The sequence below is a fragment of the Lithobates pipiens genome, unplaced genomic scaffold (assembly GCF_037356315.1).
Source record: "Lithobates pipiens isolate NorthernLeopardFrog02 unplaced genomic scaffold, aLitPip1_a1.2 Scaffold_8, whole genome shotgun sequence".
In the NCBI taxonomy this organism is placed as follows: domain Eukaryota; kingdom Metazoa; phylum Chordata; class Amphibia; order Anura; family Ranidae; genus Lithobates; species Lithobates pipiens.
Window position 1 is genome coordinate 195,131,294 of NW_027507903.1, and position 27,035 is coordinate 195,158,328.

Below are 27,035 nucleotides of genomic sequence, written 5' to 3' on the forward strand. Positions count from 1 at the left end.
TATTTTGTCCAGTGTATTGCTTCTCCTGCTGATCTCTTTTCTCCTGCTGCTGCCACCACTCTGGAGACCGCTAGCTGCGATAAGAGGTGGAGTGCAGTTGGTATTACTCCACATTGGACAGGAGCCGACAAAGAGCTTATGTGGCTCTTGCTCCCTACTATAGCTCCAACTTTACAAGTAGTCCCTCTGCATTGCACCGTTTGATGCTCTGGAATTGCGTATCAACAAGCCCAGACTGCAATCTACCAGTCACCTGTCCGTGATCTACTGGTAGATCATGATCTACAGGTTGCCAACCCCAGCAATACATGATATATGTGCACAGGGCTGCATGCTGGAGGCATCTTCTGTGCCACAACATACAGAAAGTTACTCAGTGGCACAGAAGTCCTCTTTGTGATAACACTGGACAACAAATGTTCACTTTTTGAAAAACCAAACACAAATATAATTTCAGAATGACTGTATAATGTAGGAATCTTGAGAAATTGAAATTAAAGTATAACTAAAGGCAAACCTTTTTTTTTTTTTTTTTTAGTTTTGAATAGAGTGGAGAGGGATTACAACTGTCAGTTTTTATTGCCGTCTGTGCCCCCGTTTCACCCTCTTTATTTGTCATGATTACTATTATCATTGAAAAGTGAAAGTAAAAGGAAATCCCAAATTTTGGGTTGTCCCCAGAAAAGTAATAGAGGGTAAATCTTCCAATGGAGACACTAGTTCTGGTGACCTGGGCGTCCCCAAGGGATTCCCTTAATTTGCAGGGATTTCCTCTCACTTCCTGTTTGGCTATGGGACAGGAAGTAAAGGGAAATCTCCGAAATGGCATACAGATGGTGAAAAAAACATTTCTCTTTCTGGCAGGGTACGGCATCTGCTGGGCTTCCAGCCGAGAAACCCCTGTGTGCATGAGGCGCTGCAGTCAGCGGCTCATTGTCAGGGGAATATCTCCTAAATCATACAGGTTTAGGTGATTTTTTTTTTTAACCTACAGGTAAGCCTTATTATAGGCTTACCTGTAGGTAAAAGTAAAAAAAATAGACTATTCAACCGCTTTAACCCCTTGCTGACCGGCTCACGCCAATATTCATTGGCAGAGGGGCACATACAGGCATATTAACGTACCTGTACATTGCCCTTTAAGACACAGCATTGTGGGCAAATACGTTTAGGCCTAAACTGAGGAAAAAAATGTTTTTATATATATTTTTTCGGGGATATTTATTATAGCAAAAAGTAAAAAATTGTGTTTTTTTTTTTCAAAATAGACACTATTTTTGATTATAGCACAAAAAATAAAAACTGCAGATGTTATCAAATACCACCAAAAGAAAGCTCTATTTGAGGGAAAAAAATAGATTAGCAATTGTCAGTTAAATCAACGCAGTGCCGAATCGCAAAAAACGCTCTGGTCTTTGGGCAGCCAAATGGTCCGGGGGCTGAAGTGGTTAACTTTTAATGACTTTAATGTAGTTAATTGATACTGTTTTTCTATTGTGGCAATGTCCTAGTGAAAACTTTCACCATGTTCATCACTGACTGAACCTAGATTTTTGGGAAAGAAGACCAAGTGTGAATGCAGAAAACAAATCTTCAGTGGGCTGTTTCACTTTATCGTCTTGTATGCTGTAAACAAATTGTCAACCAGTTGGATGTAGTTGGGTGCTCCATAGATGCCAAAATTGTCAGCTACATCCTTGAATATTTTTTAAGGCAATTCTCTCTGGGCTCACTGACAGATCTTTGAATTGCTTGCAATTGAAGACATATCTGCTCTATGGGCCAAAAAAATGCCTTCCCTAAAGTGGCTCTGAAGCTAAAATGTTTCCTACCTTAACACAAACTACTGGAGCTCCTCTTTTATTAAAAGTCAACAGCTACAAAAAGTGTAGCTGCTGACTTTTAACTGGTTCCCGACTGGCGCACGCTGATGTACGTCGGCAGAATGGCACGGGCAGGCATATTGGCGTACAGGTACGTCCAATCTTCAATGCCACCCTGCCATCACGAGCGCGCCGCCCGGGACCCCCGCGAGTCCGGTTGCGGGTCCCGCGGACTCGATTGCTGCGGGTATACCCGCGATCATCTCACGGGGCGGCTGAATGGAGGAAATGCCGTGTAAACAGCATTTCCCCATTCTGCCTAGCAACTAGTGACGCTGATCTCTGCTCCATGTGATTGGAGCAGAGATCAGTGTTCACTAAATGAAAGCCCAGCCCCCCTACAGTTAGTAACACACCCCTAGGAACACTTAACCCCTACACTGCCACCCACTGGTTACCTACATGTTACGTCACTGCCACATGACTATCAAGCCCTTGATAAACCCTTGATATATACCTAATAACATTTTTTTTGGAATATTTTGTTGGACTAATTTCCTACAAACTGTGCAGCAGTAAGGTTTTTGGGGGTTGCCTTTTCCCCCCCCTCTGGTGTACTGTTCCTTATAAGGCTTACTTAGTTATTTGCACTCTAATCACTTATTGTTTTGTGTAGTCACAGAATTAATCTATGTTGATGTTATTATAGTTGTTACACTGTGATTTAATTTTTTCTTACCTATTTATTGCAAGGGTAGCTTGGTATTTTTTTTTTATAGATTGTGTGGTATGGGGTTTTCTTGAGGCACTTGTCTTATTGCACTTGGCACTTTAAATTTGTGGTGGAATATTGTTTTAAGCATATTTATTTGTCGATTACTGATCACGGTTAAGTGTTGCGGCTGTCTTCTATTAATATTTCACAGAGGTTACATTTTTGCGCTCGAGTATTTTTGAGTTTTCAATATTTGTTTTCTGCTGTATCTTACATAAACTTTTGCAAGACACAGCACACTGCATAGTACAGGGATAATCAGCATGGAGCAATAGACAGGATATTGATTGATGTAGAGACTGCTTTTTGATTTATTTATCATGCTTTAATGTCAGAACTGCTCAGGATTATGATGCTGCTATCCATTTTACTGTACTTTCTTTTTCATTTTGCGTTTTTTGGTTTTGCTTTTTATTTTTTATTTTATTTGTAGGTTTTATTTTGTAAAACTTACAAACCTCAAAAAAAAAAAAATATATATATTATATATATATATATATATATACACACACACACACACACACACACACTATATGAGGAGTAGATACCCTATATATATCACGCTTTAGAATTGCGCATGCTCATGGACTGGCGACGACACTTTTAAATCTCCATAGGCAACGGTTTAATTTTTTTTTTTTACAGGTTACCAGTTTAGAGTTACAGAGGAGGTCTAGAACTATAATGTTAGTGGTGATAGCCAACATGTGGGTGCAAACACAGTTTACAATTGCATAGCAGAACTAGGAGGTAAAAGCTTTTTTTTTTTTTTAAACTTTAGATAGAATAAGGAAGTGTTTCAAACACAGTAGATTTTTATAAAATGGTATGTGACAATACTAAGTCTCTAACTTTATACGCTCCGTCTCACTGTATTCCTAACGTACATTCTTATATTCTAGTAGCTCTAGGAGCCTTCATGTTCTCATGTATGTATGTATGATCTGCTGAACACTTTGTCTCTCTCATGAATTTTGACTTTCTCAGGTGGATACTTGTCTGTAATTTTGTTTTGGAAAATTGAAAATAAAGAATTTATAAAAAAAAATGGTTTCCGACAGGTTAAATTACAGTTTTTTTTTTTTTTTTTTAATCATTGACAGTGAAAAATCTATCAGATGCACCAAAAAGTGTAGGATTTGTAGAATGTAGAATTTTACCACTTGCCGACCGGGCCATAACCGAATGACAGCTACAGGAGGGCGTACTATAACAGCCTCTCAGAATCGCGAGCACCCAGGAATGTCCGTGACTATCGGGTCTCCAAGACTCGGCTTGTCGCGGGCCGGGGGTAAAGGGCCAATGACACTTATGCTCCATCCCTGGCTCATCCATCCACATTCATGCTCCATCCCTGGGTCATTCATCCTCATTCATGCTCATCCATGCTCCATCCGTGGCTTATCCATCCTCATTCATGCTCATCCATGTTCCATCCCTGGCTCATCCGTGCCACATCCGTCATCATCCGTGCCACATCCGTCATCATCCGTGCCACATCCGTCATCATCCGTGCCACATTCGTCATCATCCGTGCCACATCAGTGCTCATCCGTGCCACATTAGTGCTCATCCGTGCCACATCAGTGCTCATCCGTGCCACATCAGTGCTCATCCGTGCCACATCAGTGCTCATCCGTGCCACATCAGTGCTCATCCGTGCCACATCAGTGCTCATCTGTGCTACATTAGTGCTCATTCTTTCCACATCCATGCCAATACAGTGCCCATCAGTGTCTCAAAAAAGTGTAATAGGTAGTCAAATTTGATTTGAAATGTATGTCTCTAGAACACCTGCCGATGCTCCCTGCATGTTGGTCCTCTGTATGTGGCCAAGCTGTGTAAAAGTCTCACACGTGGTATCGCCATACTCAGGAGGAGTAGCAGAATGTATTTTGGGGTCTGATTTTTGCTATGAACATGTGATGTGTTAGAAAGATCTTATAAATGGACAACTTTGTGTGAAAAAAAAAAAATGTGTTTCCATCCACAGGGGGAAATCTGCTCTTCTCCCTATTGATGGGGTAGCACAGGGAATGCTGGAGAACGCGAGATATCTACAAGTGGTGGAGAGTTTTAGATACTTGGGTGTAAAAGTAACAGAAAATCCTAAACTCTATAGATTAGAGAACCAGGAGCCTTTGTTGAAGGTGTTTAGAGTAAAATTAAGTATATGGAGGTGTCTCCTTTTGTCAGTAGTGGGTCGGTGTAGCCTTATTAAAATGATATGGTTGCCTGAACACCTATACATCTTGCATAACTCCCCAATATGGATCCCCGGAGTGTGGTTCAAGAAGGTGGAGGCTCTCTTTAGGGACTTAAATTTGGAGGAAAGGGAAATCCAGTATCTGCATGTGAGTGCTGCGGCTGCCGAGGGATAGAGGAGGGTTGGCTGTACCACAACCCCTGGAGCTACTTCTTGGCTGCTACAGCAAGCAGGGGGGGGGGGGGGGGGTGTGACTATTACTAATTACAACTCACAAACATTGTTAGCCTGTACCCTGCACGCATCCCTGATAGAGGCACTAGAGGCAGGGTCACTGAAGGGAGAGACCAATGTCTCAAGGGTGTGGAGTACAACAAGATGAATTTTCCAGTACTCAGAATAGCTTGTGGGTTTGGATAACTTTTCAAACTGGAAGCAGAGGGGGGTGGTCAGATTGTCACAGTTATATACAGCGGAGGCATTGAATACTTTTCAGGAATTAAAGGAGGAATTTGGCTTTCCAAATAGCAATTTTTATCAATACTCGCAGCTGAGACAAGCATTGACGACACAGTTTAGGGAGGAGAGATTGGATAAGAGCAATATGCCTTTATTAGTAACCTTAGACAATGCTACTTCCCTAAAGGGGTTAACCCCAAAACTATACTTAAATATGCGTTTGAGGGTGTTAGAAAAAGATTTCCAACTGGTAAGCAGAGTAAAATGGGAGGAGGATGTGGGAAAACAACAGATCAGTTCTTTCTCTCTTTAGTCCAAAGGCTCACTCAGCTATACATTGTTCACAGGACATACTATAAAAAAGGTTTCTTGTTTGGGGGACGTCCAGATGCATTTTGTCGCAGATGTAGAGGGGCAATGGGAGACCTGATTCACATGCTCTGAAGGTGTTTCAAATTATATCGATATTGGAAGGAGGTGGTGCATAAAATAAACTGATAACCTGCGTACTGGGATATATGGAGCAGAGTGTGGGATCTGGGTTTACGAAAATAGTAGTCCTGAGGTGTCTTTATCAAGCTAGTGTCTTTATCAAGCTAGAAAAGCGATCACTTGGAAATGGTTAGATCCCAAACCACCATCAATAACAAACTGGCAGAGATTGGGTAACACCACAATAATGTTAGAGAGATTGGCCTATATGAGAAAGGGAAACCGCAGTAGATTCGAAAAAATATGGAATAAATAGCTAGAAATAGCTAGAAACTCAAGGACTGATGCCAGAGAGGACAAATTTTTAGAAAAGATAATTTGGTGGAAATTTTTTTATTTTAATGAGACGGGAGGTGGGTTGGTAATGGGACGGATTGTTCAAAAGACAAATAGAAAAAAGGCTAATATGCCTCATAGAATATACGTTGGGGTGTTTACTTTCCAAAATGGGATAATTTTTTTGGATGTTTCCATTAACCTGAGCCTTCAAAAGTGTAAGAAGTAGTCTAAAAATGATGTGTAATTTATGTCCCTAGAACACTTGATGGTGCTCCTTGCATGTTGGGCCTCTGTATTTGTCTAGGCCATGTAAAAGTCTCACAACTGTGGTATCACCATACTCAGGAGTAGCAGAATGTATTTTGGGGTGTAACTGCAAGTATGCATATGCTGTGTGTGAGAAAAAAAACTGCTAATATCACAATTTTGTGAAAAAAAAAATCTTAAAATTTTGCAAAGAATTGTGGGAAAAAAATTACAACTTCAAAAAACTCACCATGCCTCTTACTAAATACCTTGAACAGTCTACTTTCTAAAAATGTGTAATTTGGGGGCATTTATTCTGTCCTGGCTTGCTAGGGTCTCAAGAAATGAGAAGAAATTATACATTTTGAATGATTGGCACCATAGCTTGTAGACTAAAACTTTCACACAGACCAAATAATATGCACTTATTTGGGTTATTTTTACCAAAGATATGTAGCAGTATAAATTTTGCCCAAAATTTATGAGGAAAAATTACTAGTTTGCAAAATGTTATAACAGAAACTAAGAAAAATGCATTTTTTTAAACATTTTTGGTCTTTTTTCATTTATAGCGCAAACAATAAAAAACTCAGAGGTGATTAAATACCACCAAAAGAAAGCTCTATTTGTGTGAAAAAAGGACAAAAATTTAATATGGGTACAGTGTTGCATGACTGAGTAATTGTCATTCAAAACGTGAGAGAGCTGAAAGCTGAAAATTGGTCTGGTTAGGAAGGGGGTTCAAGTGCCCAGAGGCCAAGTGGTTAAATATCACAGTGCAGGTGTTATCATGATTGGTAGTATCCATCAGGTAATAAAGTGCAGCCAGCAGTCTTGTGCACAGGACTATGTTGGCGCATACTGAAAATCTTTTCTCCTCAGAATAAAGAAAAAGGGAGGTTGAAAATATTAATGTTTAACATGGAATACTTACACTTCAGTAAAGCTTTCAACTGACGTTGATGGAGTAAACACATCCAGCAGACCTATTACCTATAGGAAAAGCAAAAAGATTTTCACTGTGGTACCACAGAAATTGGAAAATATCACATGCCATGCTCAGGTTATAGACCCTGGAGGATCAGCATTTTATAGGTTAGGGAAAACATTTTGTATCAAACAATAGGTCGCACAATACACACATTTATTAAAAAAAATTTTTTCCAGTTTACAGCAAAACTGAGAAACAAAAAAACAGTTCCACTGAACATGTGTAAACACAAGAAAGACATACTAAGAAAAAAGTAGGATTCAAATCTGCCCCACAATAGATTCACCCTACCTATAAATAGAGCAGACCTTGACAAATCCTACCCAAAGTAGCGGCCAGCTTTAAAGACCTAGGATCCAACACAATGTACACTGCAAATAAATATAGGTGATCCCAAAGTTACTTCTCCCCAAGCCGAGAGTTCTAAAAGTTCTGTGGGACGCCATCCACTAGGATCTGCCTATGCTTGAAAGATCAATAAAAGGTTGGTGTCTCTCTTTCAAACAGGTAAATGTGATACAAAAAAAATAAAAAAATTTGCCAAGATATTTTAACCCAATGTGAAATGATGATTCCTTGTACTGTGCATACATCCCTGGGATCCCCATTACTCTCCACTTTCAGCACCCCAAAGAAGGAGTAGATATAGTCTATGTCACTGGAGAGCCTCAGGTGATTCCTCTGGCAAGCTACATCTAAACTGTGGCATCTTCTCTCACACTTGAACTGGTGAGCAGCTCTTGACTCATTCTCGCTCTCTTTTCAGGAATGGCCCTCTATTCCATCCAGAACTGGAGGCTGGGCTCTGCTGCTAGTTACTAAGACATGCAAACACTGATGAGTGCTCCCTGTCCCACAGAACCGAGGTACTACATGTAGGTCACTTCTGCAGATTTGTGTCCTGGCCACACACTCGTCTGATGTATCAGGTACAGAGTCCCTTAGCTCGGTCTGTCTTGTGCCAATAGCGTTTAATAACGTGGTCGCCGGAGAATCTTTTAGTTGCCATGGCCACCGGAAACTGTCCAGTTCTGAAAGAGCCTTGTGATCCACGCAGAAGAAATACAAAACTGTAAAAATTGTGTTTGTGCTGATATCCGTGACATGTTTCCTGAGAATCCCCCCACCGGTCCTTCCCCAGTTGCAGTGAACGCTACCACTTTACCCCGCTATGCCCTCCCCTACCAGCCTAATATCCAGAGTACCCTTAGTGAAGCAGAACTCTGCAAATGAAGTGTATGGAGAAGGCAATGCAGCTCTAACTACACCTACAAAAAAATTATATATATATATATATATATATATATATATATATATATACACACACACACACACACACACACACACAAAATATGGAGTATCACATCCAAGGACTACATATAAATCTTAGGTACCCACCAAAAACTTTTACATGATTAAAATCATCACTTAATAACATTCAATTACAAATACAGTTTTAAAAACAATACGTTTTACAGTGGCAATATACAGCCTGACTAGATATATTTGTCCCTATTTGATACCTTATTAGCTATCTTTATAGGTCAATTTCATTTCTGCATATGAATCAGTCACATAAAGTATACATTTGCTAAACATGAAGTGGACTGGTGCTCACTCTATGGCTTTCCTGAATATGGATTCCATGTCTCCAGGAGCATAGTTGAGGCTGTCTTAAAATAAATATACAGCCAATTAAATAAATAGAATACAATGCATCTTGAGGTTTCGTGTATTTTCAGTATATATCTAATGATTTTATTCGTGAACAAGTCTTGTGTGGGTACCTAAGACGTCCACTACTCTTGCGATTTATACACCTAAGGTATTCAAGTTTACTACCAAACAATAAAAAGATGGAACGCAGTGTTAACACAGTATAGTATAGAAAAGGTTTACCGGGGGCTCTGTAAAACTGCAAGCCCCAGATGGCCTCATTAGGAATGTCCTGCCTCTATAGAATACATACAAGCCAGTACAGTATACTTGCATTTTGTCCTCTCTGTACAACTAAAGTGGGCACCTTTTCAAATCACACGCAACAAAATAAAGCCAAGTTATCATTTGGACTATATAGCCAAATGTTTATGGACACCTGACCATCACACCTCTATGATCTCAATGGACATCATATTCCAAAAAACCCTTTGCAACTATAAACAAACTCCACTCTTCTAGGAAGGCATTTTTACAAGATTCTAAAAAGGTGTCTAAAAATGTGTGCCTATTTATCCAAAACAGCACTTGTAAGGTACTGATGTTGGACAAGAATACCTAGCCCACAATTGGACAATTGGCATAGTAATTCATCCCAAAAGCGTTCAATAGATTTGAGGTCAGGGCTCTGAGCAGATCTTTAAAAATCCTTCACACCAAGCTTGTCAGAACATTATGGACTTATTCTTGTGTGCAGAAGCGCACTCGTGCTGGGTCAGAACAGGACCTTCCTCAAGGTTCTTTTCTGTTTAAAATGTCCGTATGCTGCCGCCTTAACAGAACCCTTCTCTGGAAACACTTAAGCGCAATCATTTAGGGTCCACCGCAGGCAGTAGATATCCCTGTCACCTACTGGTACTCCTTATTTATTTATTTATTTAAGGTACTTATATAGCGCCGTCAATTTTATGCAGCGCTTTACATATACATTGTAAATTCACATCAGTCCCTACCCTCAAGGAGCTTACAATCTAAGGTCCCTAACTCACATTCATACATACTAGGGACAATTTATACAGGATCCAATTAACCTACCAGCATGTCTTTGGAGTGTGGGAGGAAACCGGAGTACCCGGAGCAAAACTACGCAGGCACAGGGAGAACATGAAAACTCCAGGCAGGTAGTATCATGGTTGGGATTCGAACCAGCGACCCTTCTTACTGCTAGGTGAAAGTGCTATCCACTACACCACTGTGCCGCCCACACCACACCGCTGTGTACTCCTTAAAGCCAGACTCAAGCCTTTTCATTTTAAAAATACATTTAGTAATCTAGAACCTCACCAACTGTATCTGCTCCACCCCACTTCTTGGATGGATGACACCCAGCTTCATTCAGCAACTTCCTCTTTGTACAGGCAGTCAATGCCACATCTACTGTAGTCTATTCAAGGGCAGGAGGTGCCACCACAATGCTCTGTGCTTTAATAGTGGGTATTTCTAGCAGTGTTAATTGGTCACCCATTAACTGCTTAAGAACCGCCTCCTGCACATATACCATATACTATATAGAATGGCATGGCTGGGCACAAGCACGTACCAGTACATTGCTCTTTAAGTGCCCATCCGTGGGTCGCGGCTCTCTCCCGACCCGATCCTGAGCTCCATGACCGTGGCACCAGCGGACCCAATCGCCACTGGTGTCCCGCGATCGGGTCACAGAGCTGAAGAATGATGAGAGGTCTGTGTAAACAAACCTCTCCCCGTGCTTCCTACTGTGGCTGTCACCGATCGTCTGTTCCCTGTTATAGGGAAAGACGATCAGTGACATCACATGCCAGGCACCGCCCCCCCTACAATAAGGAAAAAAAATTAAAAATGAACACATAACGTCACACATAACCCTTCCTTGCCCACTAGTGGTTAACTCCTCCACTGCCAGTGTCATTTACACAGGAATCAGTGTATTTAAATAGCACTGATTGCTATATAAATGACAATGGTCCCAAAAATGTGTCAAAAATGTCCGATGTGTCCTCCATAATGTAGCAGTCACAATAAAAATTGCTGATCGCCGCCACTACTAGGAAAACAAAAAAATTAATAAAAATGCTATAAAACTATCCCCTATTTTGTAAACGCTATAACTTTTGCGCAAACTAAACCAATAATCGCTAATTGTAATTTTTTTTACCAAAAATATGTAGAAGAATACGTATCGGCCTAAACTGAGCAAAAAAAAAAATTTATATATATTTTTTGGGGATATTTATTATAGCAAAAGTAAAAAATATTGCTCTATTTTTGTTTATAGCGCAAAAAATAAAAACCGCAGAGGTGATCAAATACCACCAAAAGAAATCTCTATTTGTGGCAAAAAAAGGACGCCAATTTTGTTTGGGAGCCACATTGCACGACCGCGCAATTGTCAGTTAAGTGGATATTAACCACTTTGTCTTTTAGCATAAACTTCAAATCTTCTTCTAAAGTCTAAATGCATATGTCCCATAATGTGATTTATGAGTGAGTTCCTGAGAAGAAATATTGCCTGCATGTCTCCTGCAAGCAGCATAGCAAGACCATCAGACGCAAATATCCAGCCTGGAAGGAGTTTTTTTTTTTACTTTATCTCCCTGCAACAGATGCTTCAAACCTCCACTAGATGGAGATGAAGGGAAGCTGATAGATGGACTGCTCGTTTATTCCAATAAAATGTTGGTCTCATTTTCCCCCAAGCAACCACTCCAAAATTCCCAATTTTTATTAAATAGAAGTATCTGTATGACTAATTTGCCTACCTAGGCTTTTATTTGTTACACTGGATTAATGAATACCCTGCTCAGACTTCCCACTTGCTTTACTCTAGATACACAAGACAGTTTCTTCAAATTAAACAAGTCAAGCTTTGGTACTCCGAACATTTCCTAAGTCGCTCTACTAGGCTGTCTCCCTTTCAATTGGCACAGTAGTCGACATCTCTAGGCACTTTACAAATATTACGGCTTTCCCACTTTCTATGGTCTCTACCTGCACCTGTCAATTTCTCACACAAATGAGAGGTCTATGAAATATTATGTCTTTCAGATCCTCCATACGCAATAAATGTTCAGGATTCAGGGTACAAGATCGTAACTCACTGGTACCACACTCCACCCCTTCTATGCACCCTAGAGAATCTGAGACCGGCTGGCGATGTTGACAGGGTAGAGGCGATTTACTGCATATATTCTGGTCCTGTCCATCTCTTGCTACTTTTTGGACTCATTTGGTTGAGGATATATTCCAAAAATTTACTGACCAGGAACTCTCCAAAACACCTGAATTCTTCGCACTGCATCATAATTAGATATGACGTTGGCCTACAAACAAAAACAGTGCTGTGCCACCTAGTTAGCGCAACATGGTCATGCATAATGGCTTTGTGGAAATCCCCCCTCTTTCTGACAGTTCAACAATGGATTAGAAGGGTATGGGGATATCCAGGAGATGGACAGTCTCACAAGCTCAAAAAATAGATATACACACTAGATGCCACAATACATGATTCTATTGGATTGAGTTTGAATTGCTTAACCACTTAACAACCGGCCCATGGCCGAATGATGGCTACAGGGCAGTTGCTTAACTCTGGGAGGACGTACTATAATGTCCTCCCAGAATTCCGCTCTTGCGCGCCACCCGGGGCGCGCACTCAAGAGCATCTGTGACTGCCGGGTCCACAAATTTCATACGGGTACAGTGTTGCATGACTGATTCATTTTCATTCAAAATGTGAGAGCACCGAAAGCTGAAAATTGGTCTGGTTATTAAGGGGGTTTAAGTGCCCAGTGGACAAGTGGTTAAAGCAGGTAAACAATTACTGGCAGTCTAAATCGGGCTGATGTCATGGCAAAGCCGGGGTGGGCTGTCCGGGTCCTTGAATGTCTCTGTAATATTCGTACTGTGAATATGGCCAAGACCTCTCCCTGTGGCTTAGCCGGACTGGGTCCCCGCCGATTGTATTCTACCTCTCCCTCCTACTTTCCTTGCTTCTCCGCACCCCTCCCCCCTTTTTCCCCCCTCTCTCTTTTTCTTCCTCCATCCTTCTTTCATGAGCTTTTGGAAATATCTCCCCTAACTGCTCAACAATGATTGGTTGTTGCGGTGACCAATGAAAATGTTTGCCTATGTCATCGCAATCAATGACATAATCAGTTGTAAAGCCAGCGCTGGCTGGCCTGCACAGTCTCCATGGTTCCCCTTACCCATACCTGGGTCAGTGTGCATCTACATTTTATTCTACAAAAAGACCATCTCCCCCGCCCCCCCCCCCCCCCAATTAAAATACAAGCCCAGTGCAGGTGATGTCTACATGCCAAAGACAGTAAAAATAAATAAGATATCTATGGATTAGTTGCACATCATAATTAGATTATATTTCTTAATGGAAAATGACTTCATATTCACTATTGCCATCTGCAGAATTTGCTGACTGATGAAATATAAACACAACGCACTGAACAGTGAATGGGCTTTTTAGAAGAAAAGGGATCTCACATCTGATATAAAAAAAAATGATTAGGAGGTACCTTAAGGGTCTTGGCACATCCTCAAAACCAAACTCCAGTCAAAACTTTTTAATTTTTTGCCATCTGTGTTGCCCTAAAAACTGTAACATTAATTTTTGCTGAAGATCACTCACTGCACTAGAGTATACGATACCACTGCATGGGATAACGTTCCCTTACAAGGGTCCATGCCTACCGGGTATCAAATAAGGACGAGATACACATCCTCTATGTTATACCAGGCGCAAGCTAATAAATTAATGTTCTATAAAAAAAATATTAGATTTTTTGGATTTTTATCAAACTTATTTTAATAAAATGCTTTTGGAGTAAAAATCTATCCATCTAAAGATAGTTTATTATTTAAGATACATTAAGACCCCTTTCACACTGGGTCATTTTGCAGTCGCTATTGCGCTAAAAATAGCACCTGCAAACCGACCTGAAACAGCCGATGCAGTCTGACAGGATGGTAAAAAAATGTCCTGCTAGCAGCATCTTTGGAGCGGGGAAGGAGCGGTGTATACACTGCTCCTTCCCATTGAAATCAATGGGGCAGCATGGCTATACCACCTCTACAGAAGAGCTTTGTGGTGGTTTTTAACTCATTCTCAACCACTAGCGGGGGGTAAAACTGCCCCGCTAGTGGCTGAATATCGCCGACACACACCTCCCGTCCCATTGTGAAAGGGGCCTAATAATTTAGTTTATTCAGCATGGAACAGAGCTTAGTTGTGTAGCATGAGGCTGTATGTTCTGCAATATTAAATTTTTTTATAAACTCACTCAATGAATCCAATCTCTGTGTGCATAAATACAGTGTATGTTATCTCAGCTTGCACACAATTTCAGGGTAACCATGAAATCAAACAAAGTTCAGGAATATGAATTTATCCCATTGTTTTGCAAATCTATATACACTACAAACTCTATGATTGAATCGGTTCTGATATCGCTGTTTTACTAAACTGACAGCTTATTATTATAAAAAGGAAACCGTCATTTTGTTTGCAAATATTAAAGACTCTACCAGCAAGAATGAGTCCTTATATTTAAATAGCACCTATCATTTCAGATCAATCCTGTCAGCTGCTCCCGCCATGTCCCTCATCTTGTTGCGTCATTGCTGCATCACCAGCTGTCCCATTAAATTGAATGTCGTTGAGTCAACAGCGGGTCAGAGGAGCCGCTGCCGGACAGAGATGACAGTTGCTCTTTAACTACTTCCCACCCAGCCAATGTACATATACGGCCGGTTGGGAGCCTTCTACTTCTGACTCGACGTTCCTGAACGTCCTTCAGAAGTAGGGCGCGGCGCATCTCGGATCGGCAGGAGGGCTCTGTGACTGGCCCTCCTGATCACATGACGGCTGTGTCCAATCACAGCTGTCGTGTGATGTAAGCAAACAGCCGGTTGCTAGGCAATCAGCTCTCTTCTCCTCACACGGAAGTCGTCGCTGAGGAGAGGAGAATGAATCGCTGCAGCCGGCTGATGATCAATGAGTATGAGCTGTTTTTTACAGCTTTTTACTCACTGATCACCAACCTAGTCTAAAACAGTGTAAACACACATGTCCCCAAAACACACATGTCCCCAATAATAAAAACCCATGTCCCCGACGTATGTCCCACTAAAATCACATGTCCCAATGATTTTTCCCAAATTTTTTACCAAAGAAATGTAGCAGAATACATTTTGGCTTACGGTAAATTTATTACAAAATTAGATTTTATTGGATTTTTAAAATAGACAGAAGAAAAAAAATTTTCCCCCCAAATTTACCCTATTTTTTTCCGCTTATATCGCAAAAAATAAAAAAATGAGTTGTGAATAAATACCACCAAAATAAAGCTATATTTGTGCAAACAAAACGATACAAATGTAATTTGGGTACAGTGTAGCATGACCGCGCAATTGTCATTGAAAGTCCAAGAGCACTGAATGCTGAAAATTGGGCTCGGAAGGAAGGGGGCAAAAGTGCCCTGTATTGTAGTGGTTAAAAATTATGATTTAACCAGTTCCCGTCCAGCGCACGCCGATGTACGTCGGCAGAATGGCACGGGCAGGCATATTGGCATACAGGTACGTCCAATCTTTAATGCCGCCCTGCCATCGCGAGCGCGCTGCTGGCGGCGCGCTCGCGTGCTGGTCGGGACCCCTTGAGTCCGGTCGCGGGACCCGCGGACTCGATCCCCGTGAGCATACCCGTGATCGTCTCACGGGGCGGCTGAACTAGGAGATGCCATTGTAAACAGCAACTCCCCGTTCTGCCTAGTAACGAGTGACGCTGATCTCTGCTCCATGTGATTCAGTGTTCACTAAATGAAAGCCCAGGCCCCAACAGTTAGTAACACACCCCTAGGAACACTTAACTGGCACCCACTGGTTAACCCCTTCACTGCCAGTGTCATTTACACAGGAATCACTGCATTTATATAGCAGTGATTGCTGTATAAATGACAATGGTCCCAAAAATGGCCGATGTGTCCACCATAATGTTACAGTCACAATAAAAAAACGCTGATCGCCGCCATTACTAGTAAAAAGAAAAATTATTAATAAAAATGCCATAAAACTATCCCCTATTTTGTAAACGCTATAACTTTTGCGCAAACCAATCAATAATCGCTTATTGCGATTTTTTTTTACCAAAAATATGTAGAAGAATACGTATCGGCCTAAACTGAGGGAAAAAAAATGTTTTTTTATATATTTTTGGGGGATATTTATTATAACAAAAAGTAAAAAAATAATGCGTTTTTTTCAAAATTGTTGCTCTATTTTTGTTTATAGCGCAAAAAATAAAAACCGCAGGGGTGATCAAATACCACCAAAAGAAAGCTCTATTTGTGGGAAAAAAAGCACGTCAATTTCGTTTGGGAGCCACGTCGCACGACCGCGCAATTGTCAGTTAAAGCGACGCAGTGCCGAATCGCAAAAAGTGGTCTGGTCTTTGGCCAGCAAAATGGTCTGGGGCTGAAGTGGTTAAATCAAGCCTTTTTACTAGTGATTTAAATAGACTTGATTTAAAACAAATCCACCCTGATTTGAGGTAATAAAAATAGATACACTTACCATCTATATACATGGTTTACAAGTATTTTTGATACTTCCACTCGACTTGTACCTTATTCTTACCCAGGATTTTATCTCCAATATAGGTGATCATATCCTTCTTAGTCTGTTCTAAATAAGGTGCGTATCTCTCCACCTCTGGTTGAGACACTGCCTAAACCCCAGTAAGTGCAATAAGATACTCCATCCCCTAATGGTTTTCACAACATATAATGTAAAAAAAAAAAAATGTTCCTTTCTCACACCAGCTTTGCAATGTTTATCTCTAGATGTGCCCCGTATCTACCTTTAGGGGGGCTTGGACCACCATTCCCAGTCTCTCAAAGTGAGATCATTTATTATTGTATTTTTGTAAGTAAGAATTTGCCTCTTAAACCAGGGGTGCCCAACCTTTTGAAGAACGAGGGCCACTTAAGCGACTTTCTAACCAGCCGACGGCCACAATGAGCAGAGTGGGCAGATGACAGCGTCCACTCTGCCTATGCAAAGGGGACACAGACACAGCCCACTCTTCTTTATGAGCCCTCTGAGCAGATCAAATGGAAGGGACCGGATCCACTCCTGTTTTTTAGCAGATCCGATTAGAGGTAGGCAGGTATAAAACGGACACAAGTCTGTTTACAACTGCCGCTCCAGAGAGGTGAATAGAGGGTGCGATTGGGTCAGACTCCTCATGTTAAAGGGACGCAAGGCTGCTTTTACATTTATGGTCTGCAGTCTACCCACACCGTGGGTGCAGCGCAGTGCACCTGTGGCTTTCCTGTGGGTTAGCTGTACTTTGCCATAGAATTCTATTATATCCTGCAGGTGCGGTGCACTTTCTGAAAGTGCACTAATCCCACAGGTAAAACCAGAAGTCTATGGCTCAGTGCAGGTAAGTCACAGTTGCTCTGCACTACACCTGCAGATCAGTTTGAAAGCAGCCCAGTAACCACTGCAGAACAGATATGCCCCTATATACACTGATTTTAGTAAGAAACTTGCTGTCCCAGGCAGAGTGCATTTGGTATCACTCCGCCTATGACAGGAGCCGGTGCTATACAGTAAGCATTGGCTTATGCAGCTTTGTTCCGCAGCTGCTTGGTTTCTCTACCGCTGACTTCATTCACAACACTGATACTCTGGCATGGCAGGTAGGCAAACTGCAATATGGGCTTGCCAACCCGCTATCCCACAGCAGGAGGTCGCGGACCACATCAGATGGCTCCACGGGCCACTGCTTGGGCACCCCTGTCTTAAACTATAGTATGTGTAGTATGTTTAACAGAATTCTATGAGTTGTGTAGCTATTTTGTCTTTACCTTTATTGTAGATTTGAGTACATTTTAATTCTTAAAGCTCCTAAAGAAGCGTATGTCATGCGAAACATGTCGAGCAATAAAGGAATTTTCCTAGCTGGACACCACCATCCCTTAGTTAGCCACCTCTGGATACCCGACAACAGGGAAATGATGGTTGTTTGTAGTATCTTGTGTGTTGTAACCATTTGGGGCTCCTAGCCTACAATCTGAGGGTTTTTGGCGATACCAGACAAATATTTGTTTTTTTTAATAACACAAAATTAAAATATGGTATTTTGCATACACAATTCTTGTTTTAAACTTCTTGTTAATTCTCAATAATATATATATATATATATATATATATATATATATATATATATATATATATATATATATATATTTTTTTTTTTTTTTTTACAAACCTACTTTGAGTGTGGTGCCATTAAAGTTCTAATTTTCCTCCCTCTATTCCACATCTTGATTTAGGGAAGAGGCACACTTCCACATTACATTTCCACAGTACCACTCAGTAGTGACATGGTTTTATGTAAATATAAATCACTCAGTGAGGCAAAAAGTATTGTTTTTTTTAACCTGCATATCAACATGCCAATAGTATGGGCTTAATAAAATAATAGGAACTGCTTATTTAATACATATTCAGTGCATCCGGAAAATATTCACAGCACTTCATTTTTTCCACATTTTGTAATGTTACAGCCTTATTCCAAAATTGATTAAATTAATTATTTTCCTCAAAATTCTACAAACAATACTCTACAATGACACCGTGAAAGAAGTTTGTTTGAAATCTTTGCTAATTTCTAAAAAATAAAAAAAATAACATAATCTACATAAGTATTCACAGCCTTTGCTTAATACTTTGTTGAATCACCTTTGGCACAAATTACTCAAGTCTTTGAGTATGATTATACAAACTTGGCACACATATTTTTGGGCAGTTTCTTCCATTCCTCTTTGCAGGACCTCTCAAGCTCCATCAGGTTGGATGGGGGGGGTGTCGGTGCACAGCCATTTTAAAATCTCTCCAGAGATGTTCAATAGGGTTCAAGTCTGGGCTCTGGCTGGGGCACTCAAAGACATTCACAGAGTTGTCCCATAGCCACTCCTTTGTTATCTTGGCTGTGTTCTTAGGGTCATTGTCCTGTTGGAAGATGAACCATCGCCCCAGTATGAGGTCCAGAGCGCTCTAGAGCAGGTTTTCATCAAGGAGGTCTCTGTACACTCATACATCTTTCCCTCAATCCTGACTAGTCTCCAGGTTCCTGGCGCTGAAAAACATCCCCACAGCATGAAGCTGCCGACACCATGCTTCACTATTAGGGATGGCATTGGCAGTGCCTGGTCTCCTCCAGACATGACGCTTGCCATTTAGGCCAAAGAGTTCAATCTTTGCTTCATCAGAACAGAGAATTTTGTTTCTCATGGTCTAAGAGTCCTTCAGGTGCATTTTGGCAAACTCCAGTTGGGCTGTCATGTGCCTTTTATGAAGGAGAGGCTTCTCTCTGGCCACTCTACGATACAGGCCTGATTGGCGGAGTGCTGCAGAGATGGTTGTTCTTCTGGAAGGTTCTCCTCTCTCCACAGAGAAACGCTGGAACTCTGTCAGAGTGACCATCGGGTTCTTGGTCACCTCCCAGACTAAGTACCTTCTCCCCCAATCGCTCAGTTTGGTTGAGTCCTGGTGGTTCCAAACTTCTATTTATGGATGATGGAGGCCACTGTGCTCATTGAGACCTTCAATGCTACAGAATTTTTTCTGTACCCTTCCCAGATCTGTGCCTTCATACAATCCTGTCTCCGAGGTCTACAGACAATTCCTTGGACTTCATGGCTTGGTTTGTGCTCTGACATGCAATGTTAACTGTGGGATCTGAGATAGATAGATAGATAGATAGATAGATATAGATATATATATATAGATATACTTCTTTAACGTTGTCATAATGGGGTATTGTTTGTAGAATTTTGGGGGAAAAGAAAAATGAAGTTAATCCTTTTTGGAATAAGGCTATAACATAACAAAATAGGGAAAAAGTGAAGCGCTGTGAATTCTTTTCAGATGCACTGTATATACACACACACAAATATATTTATTTATTTAAATCGGCGTATAACACGCACTTAAAATCAGGGGAAAATCGTGGGTGAGTGTTATACGCCGATCCCCCGCGGATTGTGAGTGAAGGAATGAGCGCCACCAATATAAACACATAGCAGAGTGTACTCGGCTAGGCTCAGCTCCTCTCAGTCATGCCCAGTCCTGCCCTATGATGGACATAACACAGACTGGGCGTGACTGTGAGCGGAGCCGAGCCTAGCCGAGTACACTTGGCTATGTATATATCGGCAGCGCTCGGCTCCTCTCAGCTCCGCTCACAGTCCTGCCCAGTCCCGCCATTGGACCTGTGTTATGTCCATCATAGGGCAGGACTGTGAGAGGAGCTGTGTGCATCTTGGCGGCACCATATTTAAACATATTAAACATGACGTGACGCTGACTATGCATCAATGTCACTGGACAAGGCTGCAAATGACACTGGACAAGGCTGCATTGATGGGCATTTAAATGTAAGTTTTTTTCCCTAAAAAGTTTTTGTCCTTAAAGTGGTTGTAAACCCTTACAACCAACTTTGACCTACAGGTAAGCCTAGATTAAGGCTTACCTGTAGGTCCAAGAAATATCTCCTAAACCTACACGGTTTAGGAGATATTTGCCAAAAGACAACGGTCAACGCGATATGCCGCGAGTGTTGGCTCCTGTGCGCATGTCGAATGACAACGGCGGAGCAGCGAGACCCACCGAGAAGATGGATGCGCTGGACTACAGGGGACAGCGGTGACTTCGCTGGCTCCTGTGTCAGGTAAGTGACACATAATGGACTACTATGCGATGCATAGTAGTCCATTATGCTTTACCTTTGCAGGGAATGAAAGAGGAAGTAAACTCATCAGGGTTTACTTCCTCTTTAAAATTCCCTCCTAAACTTGGGGTGTGTGTTATATGCCAATAAATACAGTACACACACACACACATACGTGTGTGTATTTAATTTGTTTGTGGTTGATTTGTACCAAAACATTAAGCCCGGGTTCACACTATAACCCGCTGCGCAACGCACAGGAGCGCTGTGTGTCCCTGTTCCCCCTTTCAGGGAGGAATCAGGGCCGATTCTACGCCCTGAAACGGAGCCAAAGACGCACACATTTTTTCTGCAGTGCGCTCTGCAGCCGCCCCGGAGATATGTGAACCGGCTCCATAGGGAGCCAGTCACATTCTCCTACTATGCGAATTAGATGCGGGGAAACACGCATCTAATTTGCATAGGTGTGAACGGGGTCTTATGGATCAACCTGTGAGAATCCTACTTGTTCTATCCCAGTGTATGAACATTACAAAGTGTTCACATTCACGATACAAAATTCATAAACCATTAGGCCACACAGTCATATTAAAATACTCCTATGAGACTATATCTTTGTCCCAGGAGATGGCAGGTAAATCAAGTGTAAAAAATGCATGTGTGTAATTAGGTGCATTTAATATGCTGGCCAGTGCAATTAGTTTATACTCAGCGCTACATGCCTGTAATTTTTTCTGGACTTTATGTGGATTATTTTATATGTGTGCGTAAATTATGCTCCTAGGATCCTCTCTGAATGCATTTTTGTTTTTTTAAGGCTCCAAATCAGACGTGCTGAACTTGTGGCCCATGGAGCCCTCTGTAAAGAAAGTCAGTAGTCACACTAGTGTCATCCATTTTTCTTTTTGTGATTAAAAAGTAAGCAAACAAATTTTGAACAATTTCATTTCACTGTGACCCACAACTGGTTACAAAATCACTTAAGTGGCCCGTGCTTATCAAAAGACTGAGCATCCCTGCAACAAATGCTACTCTTAAAATACGGATTTAAATGCCTAATGTGCATAGCCACACAAACTACCATAGAAATGCGTTTAAAGACATTTAAAAATATGCTGAATGCCTATAAAAGCAGCATCTTGTTGGCTACATTCCCTATTGGTGTAAAAATTTTACTGATCTCATCACACGTTTCATTCTAGCACAAATCTTCCTGTGTAATGATCAGTAAATATTTGCGTAAAATTGTCCTGTCTTTACATATTATCCTCAGATGCAGATTTTTGGCTTGTGTGTTGTGCATGTTATGAACCTGTGTGAATGTCTCTATTGAAAACAATGCAGCCATATTAAGATTGGTAAGTAAATGCTTGTAATTGTGTTTTTTATGGCTGTGTGAATGACCCCTTATGCTCATGTGTGTAAAGTCTTAGGCCCCTTTCACACTGACGTCCCGTTCAGGCCCGCCTGTCAGTTTTTCAGGCGGACCTGAACGGGTGCTCCATAGAGCTCTATGGAGCGTCGGATGTCAGCGGTGACATGTCCGCTGACATCCGACCCGCTCCGATCCGAAAAAGTTTGACGGAGGAAAAAGCTATTTTTCCATCCGTCTGCGGATCGGATCGGGTGACGACGGGCACTGCGGTCCGTCGTCATCCGATCTCCCGTAGGGGAGAGCGGCGCTGTGACAGGTCCGTCCCTGCGCAGTGTGCAGAGACGGAGCTGTCATCTCCCTGCTCAGCGGGGATCGGCGGAGTGATCCCCGCTGAGCAAACGGATATCCACGGGGCGGATCAGAACTGATCCGCCCCGTGTGAAAGGACCCTTATGCTGGCAGTTCTGTAGTTTGGTAAACCCATATATATAAAAAATTAATAAAAAATACAACAATCTTTCTGTAAAGTTATAACACACACACACACACAGAAACTTTTAGCATATATTAAATCACTACCATAAGTCCAGATTGGCATATTTAGTTTATTAAGTCTAATTACATCTTAAAACTAAGTATAATCATTACCCCCACAAGTTTTTCATTAAACAAATAAGCACATAATAATGCTTCTTTCTTGCAGGTGTATACACTGGTGACGCTTTTAATAGAGTAGTCATTAAGATAAGTTTCTCTTTGTTCTCAGCACAAATATTTGCATAGATTTGTGTGCAAGCTAATTTAAATAGCATTCATACTCAAGATCAATAAAATTGTGGACTGCATTATGCTAGTAAATAATACATAAACACTTATTTACTAATTGCAAATAGACTGTGCACTTTGCAAGAGCAGTTGCTCCAGAGCTTAGTAAATGAGCAACAGCTCTGCAACTACCATCATCCAATCATGTGCAAGTAAAAATGCTGTTTTTATTTTCCATCTACGTGATTGGATATTCTTTGCAAAGTGAAGCTTTAACTCATTTACTAACCTCTGGAGAAACTGCACTTTGCAAATTGCACAGTCTATTTGCAAATTAGTAAATCATCCCCAATGTCAGCAGTGAGACAGGGTGGGTTATGTACTAAAGACAAATCCACTCTGCACTACAAGTGCACTACAAGTGCATTTGGAAGTGCAGTTGCTGTAGATCTGAGGGGGGACATGCAAGTAAAATAAAAAACAGCATTTTGGCTTTGCACGTGATTGGATGATAAAATCAGCAGAGCTTCCACTCATTTCAGATCTTCCCCTCAGCTCTACAGCGACTGCACTTGTAGTGCAGAGTGGATTAGCCTTTAGTAAATCAACCCCTAAGGCAAAGCCCGGTATAAATCCAAGGGTGATCGGAGATTCGCTGTCCAAGGGCCTCGGCTATGGAATGCTCTACCAATCAACATCCGCCTGGAAGAAAATCACCTGGCTTTTAGGAAAAAACTCAAGACCTTCCTCTTTTAGCAGATGATCAAGCTCGCCACAGCGCCTAGAGGCGATTCAGTTCGCATTGTGCGCTATATAAGTATTTCATTCATTCATTCAATATAGTCAGAGCATTTATAAAATGCCCTTTACTTTACAGAAACATTCTGGGGCAACATCACCTACAAAAGAGTCATCATGGTTCAGGAATGTACAGGAAAGGGGAAACAGATGGCTTACCAGTTACAGTTTGTGGCCACAGTTTGCGTTACTGATTGCACCAGAACTGCTTTGGACTCAGAAAGAATGAAGTGTAGCAGACGCAGATGGAGTTCTACTAAGCTGTATGAGGAATGTGGATACATGTACCTCGGCATGCATTAAAAGAGGTGATGTAAGCTAAAAAGCTCTCTGGGCTAATTCTATAAAGTAGTCTGAAAAACAAAGACCAGTAATCACCATCGCCAATTAGAATTTATCTTGTATTAGTATGGCTTTAGTAATATAAAATCTGACTGCACATTGCACTTCTCTTCATGCGCAGTGTATTCAATGAAGTGTAGTTAATGCTTCCCTATGGTTAGACTCCTTATGGCCCATACAAAAAATCATACAGAAAATACCACTTTGTAAGCGATCTTACGATAATCTGATCATTAGTACACAGCTTTTGAGAGCCGATCATAATTCATGCAAAATTATTTGATGGGACAAGCACAAAAAATTTTCTCCTACGATACCAGATCGTACGATTTTGTTCAATCAGTACAGTTGCCATACGAGAATTTTTGTAACCTTAGTAAACTCTTAATTTTCGATATGAGATTAGCATGCAAAAAAAAAAAAAATAGGATAATCATCTGTCCAATAATCTCATCATGTGTACCGGGCACTTAAAAGAACAGCGTTTAGAAGAACAAATGTTTGAGTGGCAGTCTCTGTTCCCCAAGATAAAACACTGTGCAAAGCATCCAGGTACAGTGAGGGGAAAAAGGTATTTGATCCCCTGCTGATTTTCTATGTTTGCCCACTGACAAAGAAATGATCAGTCTTTCATTTTAATGGTAGGTTTATTTTAACAATGAGAGACCGAACAGCAACAAAAATATCCAGAAAAACGCATTTCAAAAAAGTTATAAATTGATTTGCATTTTAATGAGTGAAATAAATATTTGACCCCTTCGCAAAACATAACTTAGTACTTGGTGACAAAACCCTTGTTGGCAATCACAGAGGTCAGACGTTTCTTGTAATTGGCCACCAGGTTTGCACACATCTCAGGAGGGATTTTGCTCCACTCCTCTTTACAGATCCTCTCCAAGTCATTAAGGTTTCGAGGCTGATGTTTGGTAACTCGAATCTTCGGTTTCCTCCAGATATTTTCTATGGGATTAAGGTCTGGAGACTGGCTAGGCCACTCCAGGACCTTAATGTGCTTCTTCTTAAACCCCTCCTTTGCCCTGTCCCTGTGTTTTGGGTCATTGTCATGCAGAAAAAGCCATCCCCGACCCATTTTCAATACCCTGGCTGAGGGAAGCAGAGTCTCACCCAAGATATGATAAAACATGATACATGTTTTCTTGGCAACTATGGTCCCAGCTGCCTCGAGATCATTGACAAGTTTCTTCCGTGTAGTTCTGGGCTGACTCCTGACCATTGAAACTCCATGAGGTGAGATCTTGAATGGAGCCCCAGATCGCGGGAAATTCACAGTTGTTTTGTGTTTCTTCCATTTGCGGATAGTTGCACCAACTGTTGTCACCATCTCACCAAGCTGCTTGTCGATCATCTTGTAGCCAATTCCAGCCTTGTGTAGGTCTACAATCCTGTCCCTCACATCCTTGGACAGCTCTTTGGTCTTGGCCACGATGGAGAGATTGGAATCCAATTGATTGATTTTTATTGTGAACAGGTGTCTTTTATACAGGTAACAAGCCCACCCTTTAACCGCTTGCCGACCAGCGCACGCCGATGTACGTCAGCAGAATGGCGCTGGTAGGAAAAAGGGTGTACAGGTATGTCCCCTTTAAGAAGTGGTGGCACAGACATGCGCCCGCCGGGGTCTCCATGACCATGGGTCCCACCCACGGACTCGATGTCCACCGGGTGCCCGCGATCATGTCACGGAGAGGAAGAAGAACGGAGAGATGCTTTTGTAAACAAATCATTTCCACATTCTGCCTAGTGACAGGACATAGATCACTGCTCCCTGTCATCGAGAGCAGTGATCACTGTCCTGTGTGTTAAAGTCCAGCCCCCTCACAGTTAGAATCACTCCCTAGGACACAATTGGCCCCTTCACTGCCCCTAGTGGTTAACCCCTTCACTGCCAGTGTCATTTACACAGTAGTCAATGCATTTTTATAGCGTTGATCGCTTTATAAATGACAATGGTCCCAAAATAACGTCAAAAATGTCCGATGTGTCCACCATAATGTCGCAGTCCAGAAAAAAAATAAAATAAAAAAAAACGCAGATCGCTGCAATTACTAATAAAAAATACATAAAAATGCCATAAAACTATCCCCTATTTTGTAGATGCTATTAATTTTGCGCAAACCAATCAATATATGCTTATTGTGATTTTTTTTGTTTACCAAAAATATGTAGAAAAATACATAGAGGCCCAAACCTAGGAAAAAAATTTTTTTTTTAATATATTTTTGGGGGATATTTATTATAGGAAAAAAGTTTTGTGGGGAAAAACAGGACATCAATTTTGTTTGGGTACAACGTCATATGACCACGCAATTGTCAGTTAAAGCGACGCAGTGCCGAATCGCAAAAAGTGCTCAGGTCAGGAAGGGGGTGAAATCCTCTGGGCTGAGGTGGTTAAGAGTGCTCCTAATCTCAGCTCGTTATCTGTATAGAAGACAACTGGGAGCCAGAAATCTTGCCGACTGATGGGGCATTAAATACTTATTTCACTCATTAAAATGCAAATCGATTTATAACTTTTTTGAAATTCATTTTTTCTGGATTTTTGTGTTGTTATTCTGTCTCTCACTGTTAAAATAAACCTACCATTAAAATTATAGACTGATCATTTCTTTGTCAGTGGGCAAACGTACAAAATCAGAAGGGGATCAAATATTTTAATTCACTGTATAAATTAAACCTGCCAGCAGACCCAGACGTAAGGTCACAATCTCCTCACTAAATGGATGTGACTTCAGAATGAAATCATTCTGGAGTCTCCACACTTAGGCTGCATTCACACTTGAGCGTTTCAAAATCGCACGTTTTTACCACAATTTGCTGCGCTTTTGTACAGGTCAAAAGGTCACCAATGTAAAAGCAGAAAACGGTCTGTAATCTGCCACAAAGAAGCTCATGCTCTTTTTTGAGCTTAAGGTGTTTTTCAGGCATTTTGCTTCAGGTGACAAAGCGCTCAGATGTGATTGAAATTAATGAGGATCTCCTTTTTAGGTGTTTTTTCGGGAGTTTTACATGCTGAAAA

At 41.3% G+C, this 27,035-nt stretch overlaps 1 protein-coding gene across 1 annotated transcript in view; it reads right to left on the bottom strand.

The window, feature by feature from the left end:
- MAPK11 (mitogen-activated protein kinase 11) overlaps nucleotides 1-27,035 on the bottom strand; it is a 67,143-nt gene that overhangs the window by 23,497 nt on the left and 16,611 nt on the right. The window contains exon 3 of the mRNA XM_077471362.1: nucleotides 7,215-7,273. Within this exon, the coding sequence (XP_077327488.1) occupies nucleotides 7,215-7,273 (59 nt within the window). The remainder of the gene's footprint in view (nucleotides 1-7,214; nucleotides 7,274-27,035) is intronic.